The sequence below is a fragment of the Pungitius pungitius genome, chromosome 15 (genome assembly GCF_949316345.1).
Source record: "Pungitius pungitius chromosome 15, fPunPun2.1, whole genome shotgun sequence".
NCBI classification, from domain to species: Eukaryota; Metazoa; Chordata; class Actinopteri; order Perciformes; family Gasterosteidae; genus Pungitius; species Pungitius pungitius.
Window position 1 is genome coordinate 3,817,006 of NC_084914.1, and position 21,395 is coordinate 3,838,400.

The following is a 21,395-nucleotide window of genomic DNA, read 5'->3' on the forward strand; positions in this document are numbered from 1 at the left end:
AACCGTTGACACCACTCGGGGCTACAAAGTGCAGTGGCAGTAAAACATCTGGATGCTGGTAAACATGGTCTCTCTCTCTCTCTCTCTCTTTGGCGAGTTGAGTTGGTTTTTCTCACTTCTGTATGAAAATATTAAATAAAAGTCCTATTTTATATTTACATAACATGACACAGCCACGGGGGGGGTTGTGCAGTGATACACCTCCGCGGGTCTTCATGCTGCAAACGCAACTAAGTTCTGCAATAAGTCGATCAAAATCAGTCCCGGCGAGCAGCACGCGGTATCAACACAGTGCAAACATGAATATGTACATTTTACCACACAGTGCTGAGGTATTAGAGCTGCTACACAACACCCCCCAACGCCGAAAAAAAAAAAAAAAACCACAGTGGAACAGGTGGATGTTACAAGATAACGTCATGTGGCGTTTTAGGAAATACGGGGAATGTGTAGCTGTGTGTTGTCTGTGTTGGAGGAACACAAACCAGAGGAAGCTAAAGTATTCTGGACTACGAGACAGAAAATGCAACACAGTGTGAGAGCACACAGCCTCACGAGGAGGAGGCTCACACTGCGGTGAAGACACATTATAAAGGCATTACAAAGGCTTCTGTTAACACTGCTCTCGTTTACCAGAAGCTTATTACCACGTTCTGTCTTCTTTGATGATCACTATCAATAATAAGTCTTGAAAGGTGTATTTGGCCTCCTATGGATGGTTTCCCTTTTTTTAAATTTTTTATAAAGTAAAGTTGTTTTATATTTACTTCAGGTGAACCCCCTTTGTCACCCTCAGCCTCGTCCATATCTGTGTGAGATCGGTCCATTCAGAGAGCATTTGATGATGTTCATCGCACCAGAATTCCGATCAGGCGATCCTGTTATGCCGCCGCTGAGTGACAATGGGAGCCGGTGTCTAAAAGCGTCTTCAGCAGTCGACGTTCTCTCCCGCTGGGGGGGGGGGGGGGGGGGGGGGATTATCTGGCTCCCACTAAGCAGCCGCTAAGCAGCGAGATCCCAGCGCCGCCAGCCTCAGGCAAACTCTCCGACTCGTGTGCAACATGTTCTCCGAGGATTTCGCGTCTCTTTTTGTCCTCTCTGTGTTGTTGAACCCCCCCCCCCCCCTCCACACCGCGCCGCTCACACAGCCGTCGTCTGCTTGATGCTGTGGAAGCTCATCCGGGTCGGCGAGGTGGGGATGGACATGGCTCGGGCCACCCTCACTCGCAGGGCGTGGTTGTCCTGCCAGCGGTGCCACCGCTTCCTGACTGCGGAACGCACCTGTGCATGTGGAAGGGAAGGAGGGGGAGGGGGGAGGGAGAAGGAGAGTGGGGGGGGGGTCGATGTGATCGTGGTGTCAAAGGAGAGGGGAGACGGATGTCACGCTGACCACACGTTTCATTCTGAATCTCAAAAGTATTCCGTTTGTGTTTCAACCTTCAGAGAATTCAGACCATCTGAACTATTTGACCATTAAAAAGCAGTATAATAAATATCGTCTTTTCAAGTGGTCACGAGGAGAAAAGAGGCGAGTGTTGACCGTCTTAAATCAGACGATTTAAAAAGACAATTTAATGCAGCCAAGAAAACGCTTCTATTTGGGCACCGAGTACAAGAATCTAAATGTTGTCTGTTGCCAAAGACCATTTTGAATTTGGACGGAATCATAAAGCAATAATGTGTGACTCACGTTCTTCCCACTTCCTCATCAAATTAAAACACTTCTCTCTCTTTCAATCATTCGAGGAAAGAGGTTCTTTCATTTTCACATCGTCACAATTAGAGAAAAATGTGTACATATCGTTTTTATTGACTTTAAATTGGAGCAATTTACTTTGATTGTAATTAGATGGGAGTTTTCATTTCAATATCTAATCAGAAATGTCACCAGAAGAACAGGATATATCCCTTATGAAAGGAACCTGATCCTACCCACTGCTTAGCAAAGATGTCTATAACTAGAAAGGTAATACACAGATACAACTAAATGAATCAAGTGTAAATTAAATTCATAAATCCTGTGTCTTTTGCAAAAATCTCACCTCTCCATTCAGGAAGCAGTAAAACACGGACACAAAGAACCCCTGCAGAGTAAAAAGAACACATTGGTAATAGATAAAAGCAGGTGTTATGTGTTAGGGAACATTGACTAGACATCAGAGAATTCAGGAAAAAATAAAAAGGAGGTGTTGAATTGAGTCTTGCCAAATACAATTCTCAGCTTTATAGCAGATTTGGATGAAAAAAAAGGCTCGTTCCATTCACTCAGTCTTACAGTTAAGCACATAAGAAACAACGCCCCCCCCCCTCACACGGCCCTGTCATCCAAGACCACTGAACGAGGAGGTTCAATCATCTTCCTTTACCAGAAGGCCCGGCTTAGCGGCGTAAGAAAGCGGTGCAGCGCGACCTTTTGACCTCACCTGAAAGGACTGCAAAAAGGAGTTGAAATAGATAAAGACGATTTGTGAGATGTCGTCCTCCCCCGGATTCACAAAGAACAGCATGTAGGTGATGCCCAGCAGAGGCAACAACACCAAGGTGGCCTTCACCGCTTTCCTGTGAAGGCACAGATGGACAAATAACCAGCAGCTTCAGCTGTGGGAAATGACTCCAATGCGTCGTTTGTTTTTTGGAAATACGCTGTTTTGGACTCTCAGATCGGAAAATATCAACACGGTATCAGAGATGATGCGCCATAACTTAATAATAATTCATTTAGAAATATCTGCGTTGTTGCACCACGTCAGTGCAGTCTTAGTGCAGTGACGTCACCAGGGCTTGAGTCTGGTTAATGCCAGACGCCGTGGCACTCGCACCCACTTAAACCTGTCTCGCCGCGTGCAGCCTGTGAGGCCTGAAGGGAAGTGGCCTGAGCTGTGACTATGCAAACACACTCCAAGTTATCACCCCCCCCCCCCCAACTTTGATGACTTTGACTGTCATCAAAGGGCAGAAAGCAAAAACTCACACACGGAGGTTTCCCAACTCCAAAGATGACCGACATTGTGAATAATGACATTGTGCTGAATCAAGTGCATTTGTTTTCATTGACTTTCAGATGCAGAATCCATGAGATCGATAATTGATCATCTCTAGCTCCCCCCCCCCCTCCCCCCCCGAGGGGATTCGGCTGAAATCAAGTCAGTAATGATAACAACGTCAGCGTTAATTCCTTACTTCTGCCATCGTTAACTCACCTGTACTGTATTGTTTCAGAGGTGGTTGAAGCTCTTAGTTTGGTCATGAGAATTCTTACTATGTTGAAGAGGAAAACAAAGTTTATCTAGAAGAAAAAAAAACACACACACACACACACACACAAACACACACACAAACACAATCATCAGCGTTGAGCCTGTGGTAAAACACCAAGAGCAACTCCCTCCGCCCATTAAGTCCTGATGGAGGAGGAGGAATAAACAAAGACACCTCAACGAGAGTGAGATGCCAAACCGCTACACGCTGGTAACATTTAGAACCAAACCATCACGGGCCTTCATTATAAAAACCACTTTCACTGCGGAGCGCGTTCCTTCCATCAGTTTTACCCCCTCGAGCAGGCGATGGATCTTAATGTCGCGTGACTGAAGGTTCCTTAATCATGTGGGGGGGGGAAAAAAAAATAACGACGGCGGGTTCGCGGTCCCCGCGTCGCTCACCAGAAGCACGAGAATAACCGGGCCCTGGTAGATGTAGTCCATGTATTTTCCAGGTTCTTTGCCGAACCAACACCTGCAGACAGCAGAGACGCGACGGTCAAAAGCCCGAAAGATTCGCACAACATCAAACTGGGACAAAGCAGTCGCTTTCGATACTCACTGTTCGTTTTCGTAATATAGCTTTCCTACGGCCCAAGCTATGATTATAGGGCAGGGAATACCTGGAGGACAGAAACGACAAAAAGCATCACATGAAAGGGAATTTGGTTACAGAAGGAAATGAATGTAGCCCGTCCACCTTTTGGTAACCTAACTAACGGCTTTCTTCTTAACGTCACTGGAGGAGGTCCGAATAATGAGAGTGAAAACCACACAATATACTATATAATTTATAATTTTAGCCACAGAAACATATTGGTTTGTGCAGCGTGATGGGGATTAGGGTAATTCCAAAAAGAAAAAGAAAGACACTCTCCCTTTTCTCTTCTGAAGTAACAACATTTTTAGCCTATATTTTCTTCATAGACGCATAAAGGTCCAGTGAAGAAATGAAGTATAGATTGACACATAATAAAAAAAAACAAATGTTATGAATAAAGTGCCGGTGTGTTAAGTCCCAATCCTTTTTCTACCTCAAGACAAAAGCTTTAGCGATGATTCACCTGATTTCCACTTTCACAGTAGCTGAAAAAACTGTGAACCTATTTCCATCCCATCTGACATGGGGACAGATTTAATCTGACCCACTTCCACATCTCCTCAACGGCTTCATATTAACAACCTCCCGAGACTTCAATATTCTCTATCTCTATAACGTAAGAAAGAGAGAACTACATCATTTCCACAGTATTTGTGTTATACTCTGTTAACAATTCGTTTTGATTTCCTCTAGTTAACTACGGCGACGTTATTCTTTTATCTTGTGTGCGTTCTTTGCTGCACCAACATGTGGATGATGATACAAACTTTTCACAGATATATTTGTTGTGCTCACTGAATGCATATTGACCGGGGTACTTGGTTTCAAATATTTAATGAACCATCGTGATTAGTCACTGCGACTAATCATCACAAGGAAAAGTTGTCATAATCTCCATATTCTAATTACACCAATTGAGCCACATTGATATGATTGATATCTGCCTTTGGTTATTTCTATTTTAAAGTCATCATGAGCTTCACGACCATGTCGTCCAAGTGTCATCATCGCTTATCGCGTCTTCTTTGATCTTTTTTTTTTTTTTTTAACTTTTCCATTCCCGTGTTCATAAATCGGAGTTGTTCAGTTTGACCTTGATGCAGCGAAGTGTGTTTAGAGAACAAACGTCGTGCTTTGCTAATACTGAACAGTAGTGGAGGTGAGCATTGATAATTCATGTGGTCATACGTTTCGCCTACGCCGCAGTGCGTGTTCAAAGACTCATTCCATCACTGGAAGTCAAGCTCAAACAATTACATTTCGCCCACTTCACTGGAGCTGTGTTCTCTTTAAATGAGAATAAGCGAGTCTGCAGCACTAAGGGTCTCCCTCCACCTCACGCGCCCCGACCACACTTCACTTCAACGGCTTTAAGGACATCCGTGGCGAATAAATCGGTGGCGGAAACCCAATGGTGACATGTGAGAGCATGTGTTGGGGCCGATAACGTGTGGGGATTGAAGGCTTTAAAAGTGAGAAAGGCAAATGCAATATTTGAAGTGGTGCTTTTGCGGGATTCCTTGTGGACAAAACTCAGCTTTACAGATCCATCGCGAATCAACGCGTTCGTCGCAAGATACTCACACCAGCCGATGAAGAGGAAGACCCACTTCCTGAGCTTATCGGTGGAATAGGTCATCACGATGGCCGTGTGAAGGTAACACCCTTCAACGAACATCCAGAAGAAGTTCGTCACCACAAAGTAGTTGTATATGGTCGTAATGAATCGACACCAGGGCTGAAAGAGACAACAACGTAAGACTCCGAGTCTCTACTTTATGTAGCATGTGTGTGTGTGTGTGTGTGTGTGTGCGTGAAACGCGGCTTGTACCTCATTGCTCTCGTGGATATTGTGGTCGATCAACTGAAGCAAAAACCACATGACGTTCCTCAGGATGAACGTGGTGATCAAGTTCCAGTGGATGATGTTGCGGAGGCATCGTATGCTCCTTCAAGCACAAGCCAAACGAGAAACCTTTCATTAGCAGGTTCAGCGTTATTTCCTATAAAACCCTCGGCAGGTCATCGTCACGGATGGAGGCTCCAATGCAAACAGTTTGCACCTCCGTGTTAAAATGATTCATGACGTTGTTTCACGTATCGATCCACCCTGCACCGTACACACCCACTATCAACAGACTCTTTTTCTCACTGAGGAAGACTTTGTGGTGCTGTTCAAGCAAATTCCTTGAGTTAGGTTGGGAGGCTTTTTTTTTTCTTCAAACTAAAGATATCAAGACTTGAGACGCTCACATCTATTAAACGAGTGCAACCAAACTGAGGATGTTGTTCTGAAGAATCTCAGCCCCCGCATCTAATCTCTTTTGCATAAGCGAGTCAATGATGAAGAGGGAAACTGTTTCTGTTTTCTTGCCTCAAGCACAAGAAGAGGACGAAGGCCACGACGAGAGCTCCCACAGAGATGCAGTGACCCAGGTAGTTGATGATCAGCGCAATTTTGTAATGCACTGGATATTTTCTCTGAAAAGACAACGCACGGGTTACTCCTCAAAGGCAACTGGGTGAAAACAAAACAAGAACGAGAGGTTAGGAGGAAAACAATACACACATATATATATATATATGAAGAACCCTCGTGCAGACAGCATATGCTTCCAGCTATCTAGGCATGTCGTTTTGAGGTAACGCGAGTGAAAGCACAGATATGTATCGACGTCCCACTTCGGGGGGTGTCGCGGCTTCCAATTATCTGAGAAAATGGAGCGAGGCGCGATGTGAGGATCGGTAACAAGGCCTAAAAACTCATCGCCTGCGACGTCTGCAAACCGACGCCGCGCAGAAACCCGAGAAATCAGCCCCTCGGCCGAGTGTCCTTCAGAGCACCACGTTACTCACCGCCAGATCTTTAGTGTAATCATGACATGCTGTGATGAGCATTTATCTCCGAGGTGCCTGACAGATTGTTTACAGGAGAAAGGACGTAACGAGATCGCTATCACGGGGGGGGGGGATTGGGGGGCGCTCCGCTAACCTTCTCCTCCAAAATGGGTTCACAATTGGAGTAGTTGCTCTTCGAGGCCCAGGTGCCGTTGTCCATGCATTCCCTGTACGCGCTCCCTGCAAGAAAAGAGGTGAGAGTGCATTGTAGAGGTTAACAAAACACTGGTTGGACTGTTCTAATGGGCAGTGCCTTCAGACCTCACATCTGAAGCCAACACCAAGGTTAGTGATTTTGTGCCAACTGTGTAGGCGAGAACGTCCTTGTCATTTTTAGATACAAAAAAAAAAAAAAAAAAAACACCCTATAAAAAAGCGAGGAAAACCTTTACCTCGGAAAAAGGCTCACAGCGGCTCTCTGTGCATCCGTAGCCTTCGTACTGACGTTACGCAACGTGACATTAGAAAACTGCTGGTGGCAGCTGGAAGCAGAGCGGAGCTTACTTGGTGGTCGCAGACGTTGCTTTGTGCTCCTTCGCGAAAAGGAAAACGTAAAAAAGAACTGGCCGTAAAGCACAATGACCTCGTACCTAAGTAGTCGAAAGACCAAAAAGAGCAACAGCTACTGGTGCATCCGCCTGCTTTGACAATGGCAAGAAGCAATGTCTTTACCTGGCTATCTCTGGGCTGCAGAGGAGCAGCTGTGTTTTTGCAACACATTTGCAGCCCAGAGGCCTGTTAAACCAGCGAGGGATTAGTCAGCAGGCCAGCCAATGGCTGCAGAGGACGGTAATTGGTGTTTTTGAGAAAGTGTCAGTCAGCACTCCAAAAAAAAAGAAAGAAAAAAATCAACACTAATATTGCATTTAGCGGAACAAAGCAGTGTTGAAGTAGAGGAAGGGGAGAAGGTTGTTGGCTCCGTCCCTGTGAGCCATTTCCACTGGCACGACCATCTGTGCATTACGCATGGAGAAGCCTTTCTCTGAACATTCTTCTTCACATTTTATCCACACACACACACACACAAAAAAGCGAGATGATCTTATTCCTGGGTTCGAATTTGGCACGGAGGGGGGTGGTGGGTGGCGTCGTGAAGTCGTTAACGAGGGCGGTAGCGGGACAGCTGGTCCCGGCTGTCCTGCAAAAAGTGCGTGCGGAATAAATGATGCTCGCTCAAGGGATGGGAGGTCGGACACTTGCTCCTCAGAGTTAAACCGGCAGACATTCTATATGCGCGATGATATTGGCCATTGAAAGCTCGCATTTCACACGTCGTCGCATTTGACGCCGTCACACTCGGGCTGAAACGCAGCTTGATTTGATTCATTTGATTAATTGAACCCCGCAGGTCATCTTCCCCGAATGACACGACTGTTGGTGAACGACTCCTCGAAAGCACAGAGCCGCCGCTCGGAGCTGTGTACAAGTAGTAAAGATGAAAAAAAAGGGGGGGGGGGGGGTTGAAATTGTCGCACACCTGGGCCAGTCCCAGCGGCGCTCCTTCCAGGCGCCATTTAAACAAGAAATGGGGCAGAACTGCGGTGCACTGAATTTATGTGATCTGTTTTTTAGTCTTTGGGTCAGGATTTATTGTGTTATAGTGATTCCTTCTGAGGCCGACTTCTCATCCCTAAGTACGTTTTTTTGCTTCCTTGAAGTGTTCCAGCGACCTCTCGTGCCCTTTGTGTGTCCTTCATCAAAGGGCAGTTATATAAATATGTTATTTACTCCTCCGCGTATATATTTCTAGTTTTGTTATTGCCCAGTGATATATTCTCCTCCAAAAACACATACCAGAAGACCTCCGTGACAGATTCATATGTAAAGTAAATCACGCATAAAAAGCCCCCCCCCTGCGAGCAGCATAATGGAAAAAAACTCCAAACAGCACAAACCCATGAACCCCGACGACCTTCAGATCAAACAACGTTAGGTCTCGAGTGCTCGGGAACCCGTCAGCGAAAACGCAGGCCGGCGCCGTTCCCAAAAAGGAAAATATTCCCGAGCCAAACCGAGGTCAGAGCTGTGAATGGCATCCACTTTGCACATGAGATGGTCCGTTGAATTTCACAAATGACAAACATTGTGGCATATTTACTTCTTGACGACATGGGGGGAATCTAAACGTGGGGGGGGGGGAGAACCACAACCAACCTGCAATTAAATGTTCTTTTAGAAATTCATCAGTATTACTCGGACGTCTAATGTGCTCATTATTTTCCCCCAAAAGAAGATAATTGAAAGTGAAAAGAAGGCAGCTGCTCTAATTTGGATTGAAAGGATGGGGGCGGGTTTTGTTTGGGTTTCGGAGCCGGTTGATTGGAACATGCATTCAGAGAGAGGGATCGAGTCTGTAAAACATACCGCTGCCAGCCTCCCCCCCCAAGTAGGTCATTGATGCACAGTCCAAGGTGGGAATGGTTGGGGTTTCTATTGCTCGGTTAACAAATCTTGTCCCAGTTTAAACTGTTGCAGATTAATGTTCTGTTTAAAAGGAGTTAGACGCTTCACCGGCATAACGACAACTATAATACAACTATGGATAAAAGTGACACCGGTGCTGTTGCTTGGCTGCACATAACTTCTTATTATCACACCGTGACTTGCAATGAGTAAATCATTGATGCAGACTTTTGCCACATGTGCTTTCCATGTGATTACAGTATATTATGCATCACACATCTTACAAGTAAGCAATCTTCATCCAACTCGTTTATAGAAGGTCACTGCAACTTTGTCCGTCCTCTTTATGATTAAAATCAAGCAATTACCTTTTATCTGTCCTGTGGACTTTTAGTAATTGTATGGTGGGATAATCGCAATTGTTTAGTCATTCGCAAAGGATTAGGGTGGCTTGTACATGTCTTTTATTTGACATTTATATCTGCAGAACACACGAGGAAGCCTAAACATTGGTACTTTTCCAGTAACTATAGCCTACAATGAAAAACATAAATCATTTATCAAGATAAATAGCATTCTTATTAAAAATAGTCAGGAATATTATTATTTACAGTCCTCACAGATGAGAGTGTTCAAGTGTCATGTGTGTGTGGAGGCACTGGTGTGTGTGTGTGTGTGTGTGTGTGTGTAGCCTTCTCAAAGTGGAGAACTGGGCCAAAGTTTCCATGGGATTTGTTCACTGCAAGAGAGGTGCTTCTGAGGCGATGATACGGTGCATTCACTCACCGGGGGGGGGGGGGGGGGAAGAAGTGAGTCATGCGATCGACTTCCCATCCACGGGCGCCTCATGCAGAGAAAAACAAAGCGTCTGACGCGAGATATTCTGCGGTTTTGGACGTTTCTAAAACCCGACGCGCCGTCTTTTTCCCCCGACCAAAAAATAGGATGTTGTGACTCGACCGAGCAATTAAAAAGCGTGGCACCGTGTCTCTGTTTGTCCTCCGCTCTCTACCCCAGTTTCGTGACTGCCCCCCCCCTCCCCCTCCCCGAAAGACGAGGTAATATCGCACAGACTCGCATCTCTTTTCAAATAAAGCATTGAGACGCCCCCCCCCCGTCACGAGGGCACCCCACGCCGCTCCCTCTGATCCCAATAACCATCCGACGTTATTAATCCAGATAAGAAGGTAAATAAAAGTCCTGCCGTGGAAAGCCGTGCGGCCTGAAGGTGCGCAGAGCCGCTGACGGGTGGGGGGGAGGGGGGGGGGGGGGTCAGCGGCAATGAGCCCGGGAAACACAAAGGCGGGGGGTCAATCCAGATGTGGCCTGTACAGCGGGTCCGTGTCTATTGTTCGCCCAGAATGAAATGTGTGGGGGGGGGGGGATGAAGGACTGATGTGGAACCACGTGAGCCAAACTGGGCCCCCCCGTGTGCTGATGTCAGACCAGAGACAACCCCCCCCCCCACCCACACCCTCCCAACACACCTGAAAAAGGCACGTGATAATCAAAAGCTCTTTCATAGTGCTCAGTTAGGGAGTCACTGTCTTGTGCTGGTTGAGGTCAGAAGGTCAGAAGGTCAGAGGGGCCAAGCGGGATGGGGGTTAGAGACACACCAGACACCACACAACACTCACGCTCTGTTCGACTGCTCCTGCCTTTGCAGACGCAGCGCTGTCACTTGTCACCTGTGATCTGACAAACAAATCCACCACAACGAGAGAAGTCGTTTTGGGCTGAATTCTTCCAGACGTCCCCGACCGGGCTTCACATTTCCTTCGTTCCTTCTTTCTTTCACACGTCAAGCCAGGTGAAACGTCGCATTTCTGTAAAGCTTCAATTTTTGTTGACATATGACCTTTTAAAAAAAAACGAGAGTTTCCCAAGGAGGCAGAAGGAAGAGGATCTGGTTCCAGGGCCACTGGTCACGCGCATCCAGTTCGGCCTTCAGTTTCCAGCGTGCTTGCGTCTTGTGTGGGACGAGCTTTTAATCAACACCTGCTCCGTGTGACGTTCGGGAACCTGCTTCTTCCCTTTATGTCAAACCTATTTTAGTGGTTTTTAAATTTGCATTCGCCCTCGGCTGAAAAAGACGGGAACCCGGCGGCGTGAAGAAGCTCGTCCCGTGACTGAAGTATTAATTATGCAGTAAAGAGTTTTCTGAAGGCTCCACTGATGTTCCACTCAACACCAGCCAACTGAACGGATGAGTCTAGTGAAATGGAGTCAAACAAGAACTACTCCCGTCTCCTTCGTGTGCAGGCGAAGGCTAATCGTGCATCGTTCAAACGCCGTCAATCACCTCCGTCACGTTCGAGCTCGAAAAAAAACACTCATGCGCGCGGCGTGCAGAGCGCCACCTGGCGGGCCGCAGCACAGGTGGGAGGGATGGATGGATTCTTGATCACTCGATTCTGACTCCACGCCACCGCCAATGATCAGGTCTGATGATGACTCGCTCTCCTTTCGCCACTCGCAGCTGGCCAACGTCGCCGCGGATGCAGTGACACAAGGTGAATGAATATTTGAGAAGAGGCAGTGATGTGGGAGGCGAGCGTGTAAAAGCTTATAGCTCCGAAGTGTACAGAAGACATTAAAATTGGATTCACAGCGGCGGACGGGGGATGAGAGCGGCTAAGCAGTGCTCCTGCAAAAAGGTTGGCAACAAGGATTCCATTTTGTTCTTTTGTTTTATTTCCATTCTGCCTGAAAAAGGAGGCCGAGGCCTTTAGGAGATACGGGTCTTTGTCATCAGGTCATCATCAGCTGGGTTATTTCACCTCAAAGATACCATCTGTTCAACAACGTGACCTAAAATTCCTCAACGAATGAACTGATTGTGAATCATTGCAGGAGGGGGGGGGGGGGGACACTGCTACGCGATTACAGAGATAACTGCTATGGTTAAACGAAAAGTCCACCCTCCCACACTCCCAGCGTCAAGCTGAACCCTCGCGCTAAAAATAGTCTTTTATAGTGGTTTTCTGAAATTAAAACCTGCAAATTGCTTTTTTTTTCTTTTAATGTCTCAACAACTTCCTCCTATGATTAATGCAGCAGTTGCATAACGTGACTCTGTTGCTCTGCCAGCTCTCCGCAGATTATTGCGAGAAAACAAGCCGGCAAGTTTAAATCAATGTTATCATTGTTGAACTGAAGATTCTGCAATTCCGTGAAATTCGAAATTGAACTGAATGAGAAGGTGTGTCCAAACTTCTGACCGGTCGTGTGCCTTACTCAAACGAACCCGCCTCCAACCACACATTCATCTGAGCGAGAGTCAGGTGTCACACATTCACCACTGATTGATTGATTGATTGATTGATTGGATCAGCCATATCACATGATTGATTCCGCATATGTGATTTTTGAACTCAAGTCTGTAACGTTTTGTAATGAGGCTTGCAAAAAAAAACTACTGCTTTTAATGGGCTTTCAATTTAAAATTTAAATATTTTATGTATAAGCTTTATTTAAAAAAATATATTGTTTACATAAACATATTTAATACCTCTTCTATACCACACATGCAGCCCGATTTACCAACAAACACGAGACACATCGCGATGTATTCGCGTGTTTGCTCACGTGACTCTCGCAAAAAGAATGTTTTGCCCTTCGGCATTTGGCTTCATTGTTTGCATTCATAGAAAATGAAATAAATAAAAACACCATAAACACACTTATTCGGGGAAAAACGACCTCATCCAAATGAACGCAGGGAGTAACTTTGGTCCTTACTGGTTGTGTTGTACTTCACCCCGTTGATGTACTCGGGACACGGTCTCTCCACGACGCTGCCCGCGCTGCTCTGCGGCCAGCAGGTGCCAATCTCATCGCTTGTGGCATTGCAATAAAACCCTTTTGGGGAGGGAAGACAACAGAGTACAACAAAGCCCGCACGCAGCATCACTCAGTGTCGGAGAAGATGAGGAGGAGGAGGAGGAAGAGGAGGAAGAGGAAGAGGAGGAGGAGGAGGAAGTCTATCTTACCATCAGAGCTGAGAAATGAGAATGATGCGTTTTGGAAAAAAGTGTCTTGGAGTGCGTCTATCAAAGTGCAATTTATGTCCCCGAGCTCCCCAATTAGGATCTGATAAACGGTAGCGTCCATGGCGCGAGCCGGAAGATTTGGTTCCGAGTCCGAGGAGAAGGCGGACGCACTGAGCCCGGCGGGGCGTGCACGCGCTCGACGACCGGAGAAAACCGTAACGACAAGTGAGGAGCCCACGTGCCCCCGCGCGGGAGCCGCGTGCCCGGCCAATCAGCGGCGCGCAAAAGAGCTGCTCCGTCCACGCAACAGCCGCGTGTGAGACAAACCGCAACGACGCGGCTGATGAGGCTTTGTCACCCTCATTTATCCCGCACACCTGCTAACCACCGTAACTGGTTTCTTCTTCTTTTCTTTTTTTTTTTACAAATTGGGAGTTTTTAAATAGAAAATCTGTGGATGGATGATTTAGATTTATGTGGTTTAGTGGGCCAATCGAGGCCTAACGTTTGCGTGTGTCCTCTAAGTGAAGTTTACCTTTACAGGTAACGCTTATGAACACGACAGGCAAGTATATTCCCTGTATTTGAGTCCATGCCGGACAAATACCCACAATGCTGTTTCGGCAGAAACCGAGGTGTTTGGCGACGGTGACACAAGGCCCGGGCCACAATGCGTAGTGCGCCACTTATATCCGGACAGGTGATAGGAGGTGTGGACGCTGTGGCGTGCAGGTGCACCACATGCGCTGACGCTTGAATCTTATCACACCGCTGACCTGCGATTTACAACCGTCCTGGCTCACTGGACCTCTGCTCTGGGGGTTGAAGGAGGGGCTCTGACTCAATTCTTTTAGTCACATATCTCCCCGGCGCGGCAGAGGCGTGACTCGTCCCGCCGCGGCATGTTGAACAAAGCTGACAGGAGGTTCAGGACGATATCCATCAGCTGGTCTCTGCACACCCACACAGTCCAGGCGGGGGGGGGGGGGATTCCAGAGAGCGTTCCAGCTTTATAATATGCGTCCGGTCTAAATCCTAATATTCTTGAATTCTCTTCTGTGTTTCTGAAGCTAAAGGCTTGGAGGTCTGACTTAAACGTGACATTGAGAAGCAGAGTTTGGAGGTGAGACTTAAAGCGTGGCCTTGGATAACCATCTTCTGCAGGTCAGACAAATGAAGGTTAGACTGGCACTCAACCTCTGCGGTAATAGCATAGAGTTCAGTGTATGGAAGCCTGTCGGCTCGATGTGGGAGACTGATTTGATTTATATGCTATAGCGAAAGAAAAAAAAAAAGCTCTTCATTGACATCAGCTTTAAAAAGAATGAGCAATAGACGCTTTGTCCTTTAAAATAATGAGTCTGCTTGCAATTTAAAAATGTGGAAATTTAGACCACAAAAGGGGAAATTACCATACATTTCGGAGCTCCCAACACTTGGCATTTTCCCACCAAACTGCAAATTACAACAAGGTTGAGTGCCCTCAAACACTGCTCTGCAGCAGCCTGCCATCCACCCCGACCATCGCCCTGCTCCCTGCTGGCTTGGAGGGTTTCAGCATCGGTCAGACAGGAGCCCACACATTGCTCAATGCATTGAATGGAACGAAGTCAGCGATTTATTTATTTCGTTTTTTCACATATTGGACATTTCTGATTCAAAAAATGAACTTAAAAACGACTGAATGAGCCTTGTAAACAACCTTTTAGCAGATTTGCTGGTGTACATTTCTTGAAATCACCAAAAATGCAAAACTGCAATAACGCCACTGCATAAATATCCAAAATGCCTCGACTAGACAGGTGCCTCATAACGGAGGGATTAAATATCTCGGCATGTTTACCTCTCTCCGGGTTGCGAGACGTGACCTTTTCACCAGCGAGAGGCTTTTCGATCCCAGCTCCCTCTCAGCCTTCCCCCCCCGCACGCCGCCCCGTCTCATTTCCACATCACGCCCACAGAGATCTGTGACACGTCGGTGCCGAGTCCTGCGTCTGAATGTCGACTGGATGCGGTGGAGGTGGTGATTGTTTCTCTAGTGTCTAATGTTGTCACACAGTAGGTCAGAGATTGCAATTTAGTAGAATTCTTCAAACCTTTTTCATTTGTTGCCTGGGGCCAGTTTGTAAAAGGGTCACTGGGGGTCATTCTTTGTCTCATTTGGAGTCTAATATATATATAAAATCCACATTTTGCATGGACTTAATACAGTCATGAGCAGACTTTGATCCGTACTTTTTGCATTATCATTACGTGGTAGTTTTGAGCTACAAATTGGACAAAATGGTCTCATCATTGCTACAAGAAATGACACATAATCATAACAATGACCTGCTGGAAGAGAGCATTTCCGATCACGCGGCGTGTTTTTTCCTGCTTTTAGTCACCTTGCATCCTTTGAGAACTCGCTCTGAACCCCCCCCCCCCCCTGACCAGGAGGGATATTTTCGCGAGGGCTGCGTGTAACTAAAGCCTTGCATCAATGAGCCTCAGATGTGTGAGCCCGTCTATTTTCAGACCCGACAGCGTTTTTTTTCCTCACAATCCCACGCAACTGAAATTTAGCCAACGGCTCTGGTGTACGGCTCTGACCAAAAGATGTTGATTCTATGTGGGGGGGTTTCTGTGGTGACTCTGAGCCACGGGGGGGATGCTTGATGCCTCGAGTTTAAGCGCTGGCTGCCGATAAGGAGCCAGTTTCCCCCCCCCCCCCCCCGGTGAACGATCAGATTCAGGGGGGACCCGAGATGTAACTTGATTGTTATTGGTTCAACTCGTTCCGAAGCTGCTGAAAATTGCCCGCAAACCAAGCGAAACCACTGGAACTGGAATTTGACATTCTCGCCGCGCCCTCTGGCATATTGAGAAGCCTTTGAAGAAAACCCGTCGAGTCCGGATGAACTTCTGATATTCTAACAGTTGGACTACATCCAAGCGAGCCATGCACACGCAGAATGAAGAAAAAAAAAGACTGGATCTAAGCTGCACGTCGGATCCTGTGAGGACTCCACAACGAGAGCAGTCGGGAGGCCTCCCGCTCGCCTGGACGTGGCTCACCCCCTCGGAACGCGGCGCCTCGCCTTTGACCGCTCTCGGCGAACCCCGCCGTCACCCGCCGGGGGTCCAACACGCCAGCCCGGCGCGCGGCGTGCATCACGAAGGTCGCCCCGTGTCTTCTGAACAGTGTGCAGCGGAGCAGAGGTGAAGCAGATAGACGCTGCCACTGATGCTGCCTCAGGTGTCACGCTATCACTGCGTTGAACACACTATGAGTATGAGTGCGAAACTACTTTTTGTGCATGATGATATCTCCGACGTTTACATTCTAAGTAATGTTCTAATAATATTGGAAAGAATTTGTTAGAATGTGTTATTGGAGCCCACCCTCGGGATCCACACGCCTGTCTCTAAAAAAAAACACAAAATTGTGCAAACGAGGAAGCAGCCTGAGGCCTTTTCAGGGCCTAAAACAGTTGTTGGAACATGAAAAAAAACACATGTTCAAGGGTATGAAAATGCTAAAAAGGACAATGTCTGCTGGCGCAGCCAGTCACTCCATAATGAGGGCGATCCGAGTGAATAGGCAGTTCCCCCCCCCCCCGAGAGACACCGTCCAAAGCTCAGTTCAAGCTGTGTTGTTTGTGGCCGTGTGCCACCACGAGTCCGTGTTTATGTGATTATTTACAAGTGTTGGTTTCTCCGAGGCCCGAAACAAGTGGCTGTAATTTGTTCCAATGTGGAGCTCAAGTGGACAATCTGGAGAGACTTTCAGTACTCTGTGACTCAAAGTACTGGGCAGTGCAGAGTTATTAGGGTGAAAATAGGAAAAGACGTGCCGGCCGCAGGCTTGCCGGCGCACCTCAAAGGAGTTATTCTCCCTCGGCGAAGCTGTTGTCTGCGACAACGTAGATTACAATTTGCAATCTCAGGAAACAGCGACCGTATGCATGTCACATGCACCAACATCTATCCCGACAGCGTGCATGTGTTTGATGCTGAATGTTTCAATCCGGTGTTACAAGGAGGCAAGAAATGGGGTTTGAAATGTGTCATTTATATTCTATGTTCTAGTATCAAACTAAAACTGGAGATGATATTAAATTGAAAGGGCTCAAGATCTTTTATCGATTTATTGTGAAGTCTTTTGAGCCCCATGGGGATGTTTCTTCTGTGTGTTCCACTCGCCATTAAAAGGTGCTTCAAATGTAAATGCAGAATTGCCTCTAGAAGGATACCTGCCCCACCTCAAGGAAGGAAAGCGCCTAAAAAACATTACATTGAAATGAATATATTAAAAAAGAGATTACTCTTCCCCCGAAGGACAAACAATGTTAATTTTGTTCTTGGAATTATTATTCAAACCCAGTTCAACAGCTTTGCTGCAAGCGAAACTTGGATTCGTACATATATAGAAGGCCACTCAATGCGTTCTAATTTCATAGCAATCAGCATTTAAGTATTTCAAGGAATCCTCACAAATGCGGCAGAACGGGACATTTCGCATCCAGCTAATTGCCAGCAGGATTCTGCACTGAAAATAAAGAAGTATTTTCACGGTAGACAGTTCATTCCCCAAAAGCTGATCCCTTCCGGGAGCTTCACGACAACGCAGCGTCCCACACTGATGCAATCCGAGTGCCTTTCTGAAACGGCCTCGTGGGATTTCACTCCCACTGCCTCGGATTAACTTTGTGGGAAATGGTTTCGGTTCTAAGGGCTCTTCGCCGACCACGGCCTGCTCCATGAATGTCAAACTGTGGGAAATCCTTCTGCGGGTGTTGCGTGGGATGTCTTTTTAAGGAAGCATTTTTTTTTTGTGGGTGTCATCAAGGGCGCTTGAAATCACGTGAAGTTCTGGTGAAGTCCTGGTCCAGGGGAAGATTAAATGCTGCGGGGGGAAAAACTGCAATAATCCTGTGCAATAAAACTGTGTAAACACCAGGTCAGCTGAGGATGTCCACGTGACCTCCTGGTGACTTGTGGGGCAAAACAATATTTTTTTCCTGGGGGGGAAAAGAACACGATGGTCCTTGTCCAAAGGGGGGATTCCCGGCACTCCGACGTGAACAAAGCCCCCCCCCCCCCCTGTTTAATTATATCATTTTTCAGCTGGATGTTTTTGGCGCTGGAGAGGAAGACCTTTTGCTTGCAGATACTAATAGAGTATAAAGTTTAAATGCGTTATGCCTTCGGGGGGGGCTCGAGTCCTCTGCTGCTCACTCAGTTTTCAAGAGCGATTGTGTCATCGCGTTAAAATCCCGGAGACGTCGTAATCGTGTCGATGCGTGGGCGCCGCGGTGGGGGGGGCGTAAATAAATCTGAGAAATGCTAATGCCATAATGCCATAACAAGTGTTTTTTAATCGCTGGATGAGCTGCGATCTCAACCACGTGGATTTGTCCTCGTCGGAGGGGCTTTGTGTTTGACTCTGGGGGAACATTTACACACTGTCTGTGTGCTTCATTAGTGAAGATTGAATGACGAACGTCGGCTAACGCTAAACAAGTCCGAGTGCTCCTTCCTTCCCTCGTGGTTATCGGCACCTATTAGTTTTGAATATGCATAATTGAAGCTGAAAAAAGGACTCCAACCAGCGACACGGCATTGACGTATTTATCACACTATAATGGAAGACAGATCCAACAAAGCACTTTATGTGAATGATGTTGTTTTGGAAATGCATGCAAAACACTTTTTTGTTGCATGCATCATGGTTAATTAGTGGCAGATGGCACACACAAAACATACATACAGATAATTATTTTAACTCTGTTAAGCATTCAAAATTTACACAAGTTTGTCGCCGCAAGTAAATAATGAAATGAACATTGTGCATCATCACATGCAGCACCTTAATGAGGCCCCGACTGGATGAGGCGGAGGTCCTCGCCATCCACCCGCTGTGTAATAGAGGTGATCCTCGTGTCACTGCTGTCATGTGACGGGGCAAAGCAATTCTGTCTCCCCCCCCCCCCCCAAACCTTTGACCGCATGTCGTTATTCAGGAGATTTTCTCCGCTGGCTTGCAGGCTGGAAGCAGGGGGTTTGAGATATGCTTTCTGGCCGGGTCTGAGCCACGGGATAAGATGATAAAAGCCTGGAAGTGCCGTCTTATCGGCAGTGAAGAAGCATCGTATCATCACCGTCTCATTCATCCTCAGGACCCACGAAATCGATACGTGGGAGTCAGTTGAACTGTGCTCGGCGCACTTTTTTTTTGTTCCCGCCCGGTGCTTTTGTTCCTAATTTCTTTGTGTTGGGATCGTTCAAGCTCCGTTTATTTTTCTTTTGTGAGTGTTGAATTTACCGAGCGTTCTCGAAATTGCCGTGCGGCAAGCGATGAGAAGAAAGAGTTTAATCAATACGTATTCTTCTACCCTGAGAGCATGAGATTATTACGCACATCGCAGCTCAATAGCCCGTCCTCAACGTCCTCTCTCCGATCCTGCATGCCATATTTATTCTTTAAAAAGCTATCTTGCTTCATGGAATTCATGGAGAAGCTTTCGAATGCCTCTCATTTCACAATTTTCGACTGTATATGGTTTTAGTCACCACTACTGATCTGCTTTACGTTTATATAACAGGACGCTATCGTATAGAAGGCTATTGGTAGGATCTTCTTTGCGTGTGTGGTGGGAGTCAATGAAGCATTTTTTCTGGGTTTTAATATGTGGCCACACTCTGCGAGGGACATGCAGTTGCAGTTCATGCTATCCACTTTGTATGTTAGGATACGAATGTACGTCAGCACAGAGCGGGAAACAAATGTCTTCCTTCATCTCCCGCTGTGAAACCATTCGGGACTCATCTCTTCTTTTTAACGTATCTCAAAAGGAAGCCCGAAATACAATCTGGGCCCCGGATATGCAGCATATTGGCTTTTGATCCCCTGCCATATGCCCTGGTTGGCTGTTTTGAATGTACTGTAGGTATCACGAGAAGGAAAAACTCTCTTCCTTTGGACTCCAGCCTCCCCGGAGACGTCAGGCCCATGTCGGGGAGAGAAGTCATGTGAACAGAATGCAGAAAACAACTTAAGAGTCCTGAGATGCTTTCCTGGGGAAGCACAACATGCTCTTCATAGAAGGTTTTATTTCTGCACTTCGTCATAAGTCTCCAAAGTGGTTGCCATCATTGTTTGTTATTTTGATAACAATTTACATAAGATTTTTTTACAAATTATAGTAGGTCTACTGTCTTTGATATGCTTCGTTATTGTGAAAATAAATATACTCAAATTAAATTCAGAAAGCAATTATTGTTACATCGTAATGAGCTGCTTAGCATTTTCCTGTCAGCCTCACTCATCTGAGGTTTCACTGGGAATGCATCATTGTTTTGGAAGTGATGCAAGCCACAGACATCATCTCCATATTTCTCAAAACGCATATACATGCAAGCACAATCCGTTCCTCTTCCAAATTCACCTCCATATGTCAGTTTTATTCCTGAACTCCATTGTTGTTTGGAAACGGAGTCAAGTAAACGACACCCAAACGTGATGTGACGCAGCCACAAAGGGGGGGAAGCTCTTCTGCAATTCATTTTTTAAAAGGTGAATATTGCTGCAATCCATAATTAACTACCCCCCCCCTCCCCCTATCCCTTATAAAGCTTGACCACTACGGTCCGACACGACAACACAACGAACCTCCCCCGTATACACGTCACGCTCCATTTAAGCGTCGCTCGTCGACAGGAGCGGAGAAGCTTCGACTCCTTCCATTGGCCTCGGGCTTTTGGAGCTCGTAGAGCCCCCCCCCCCCCCCCCCTGGAGGTCAGGCTCTGGCGGAGGTCACGGCTCTCCCGCTCGGCTACACAAGGAGTTACGCCCTCCCCCCCCTCCCCACGTCTCCTCGTGTCCTCAGAACGCACTCGTGGACTGGACGGAATGAGCGTCCTCAGATTGCACCTGGGGGGGGGGGGGGGGGGGGTTTAATCCAATCCCATCAGCTGGACAGTGACATTGATTTTTAAATACATAAGAAGTCATTACGTAAACACAAACACTGTCCGAATCAGTGAGCATCGAGGCCCTTTTAATAGATAGCGGACCGAAAAAAAGTACGCTTTTTGTTTGTTAATATATCTTTTTTTTTTTTCACCTCAGGCTTATATTGCATTTCAGTGTGTATCGGGTAAACCATCTTATAAATAGGACAATGAAATCTTTACGTCATGGCACATCAACAGAGCAAAGAGCATTTGTACTGCTTTGAAGAAAACAACGTGTTGCAT

General features: G+C 46.7%; 1 protein-coding gene across 1 annotated transcript; it reads right to left on the minus strand.

Moving 5' to 3' along the window:
• Positions 1-1,130: 1,130 nt before the first annotated feature.
• Positions 1,131-13,403, minus strand: LOC119209702 (corticotropin-releasing factor receptor 2). The gene is made up of 12 exons (XM_037459199.2): positions 13,155-13,403; positions 12,904-13,023; positions 6,854-6,939; positions 6,236-6,342; positions 5,693-5,810; positions 5,446-5,599; positions 3,823-3,883; positions 3,663-3,735; positions 3,201-3,286; positions 2,424-2,559; positions 2,043-2,084; positions 1,131-1,281 (listed from the first exon to the last, which is right to left on the minus strand). The coding sequence occupies exons 1-12, from the start codon at positions 13,273-13,275 to the stop codon at positions 1,141-1,143; spliced, it is 1,245 nt and encodes a 414-aa protein (XP_037315096.2). The 5' UTR covers positions 13,276-13,403; the 3' UTR covers positions 1,131-1,140.
• Between the last annotated feature and the right edge of the window lie 7,992 nt (positions 13,404-21,395).

Bases quoted from the DNA above. Each gene is read 5' to 3' on its own strand.
- LOC119209702 (XM_037459199.2), bottom strand. From the start codon at position 13,275: ATGGACGCTACCGTTTATCAGATCCTAATTGGGGAGCTCGGGGACATA. The intron at 3,884-5,445 runs GTGAGTATCTTG...TCTGTCCTCCAG, and splicing joins CTTCCTCTTCATCGGCTGGT to GTATTCCCTGCCCTATAATC. The intron at 3,287-3,662 runs GTGAGCGACGCG...TTTTTCTTCTAG, and splicing joins CGGTTATTCTCGTGCTTCTG to ATAAACTTTGTTTTCCTCTT.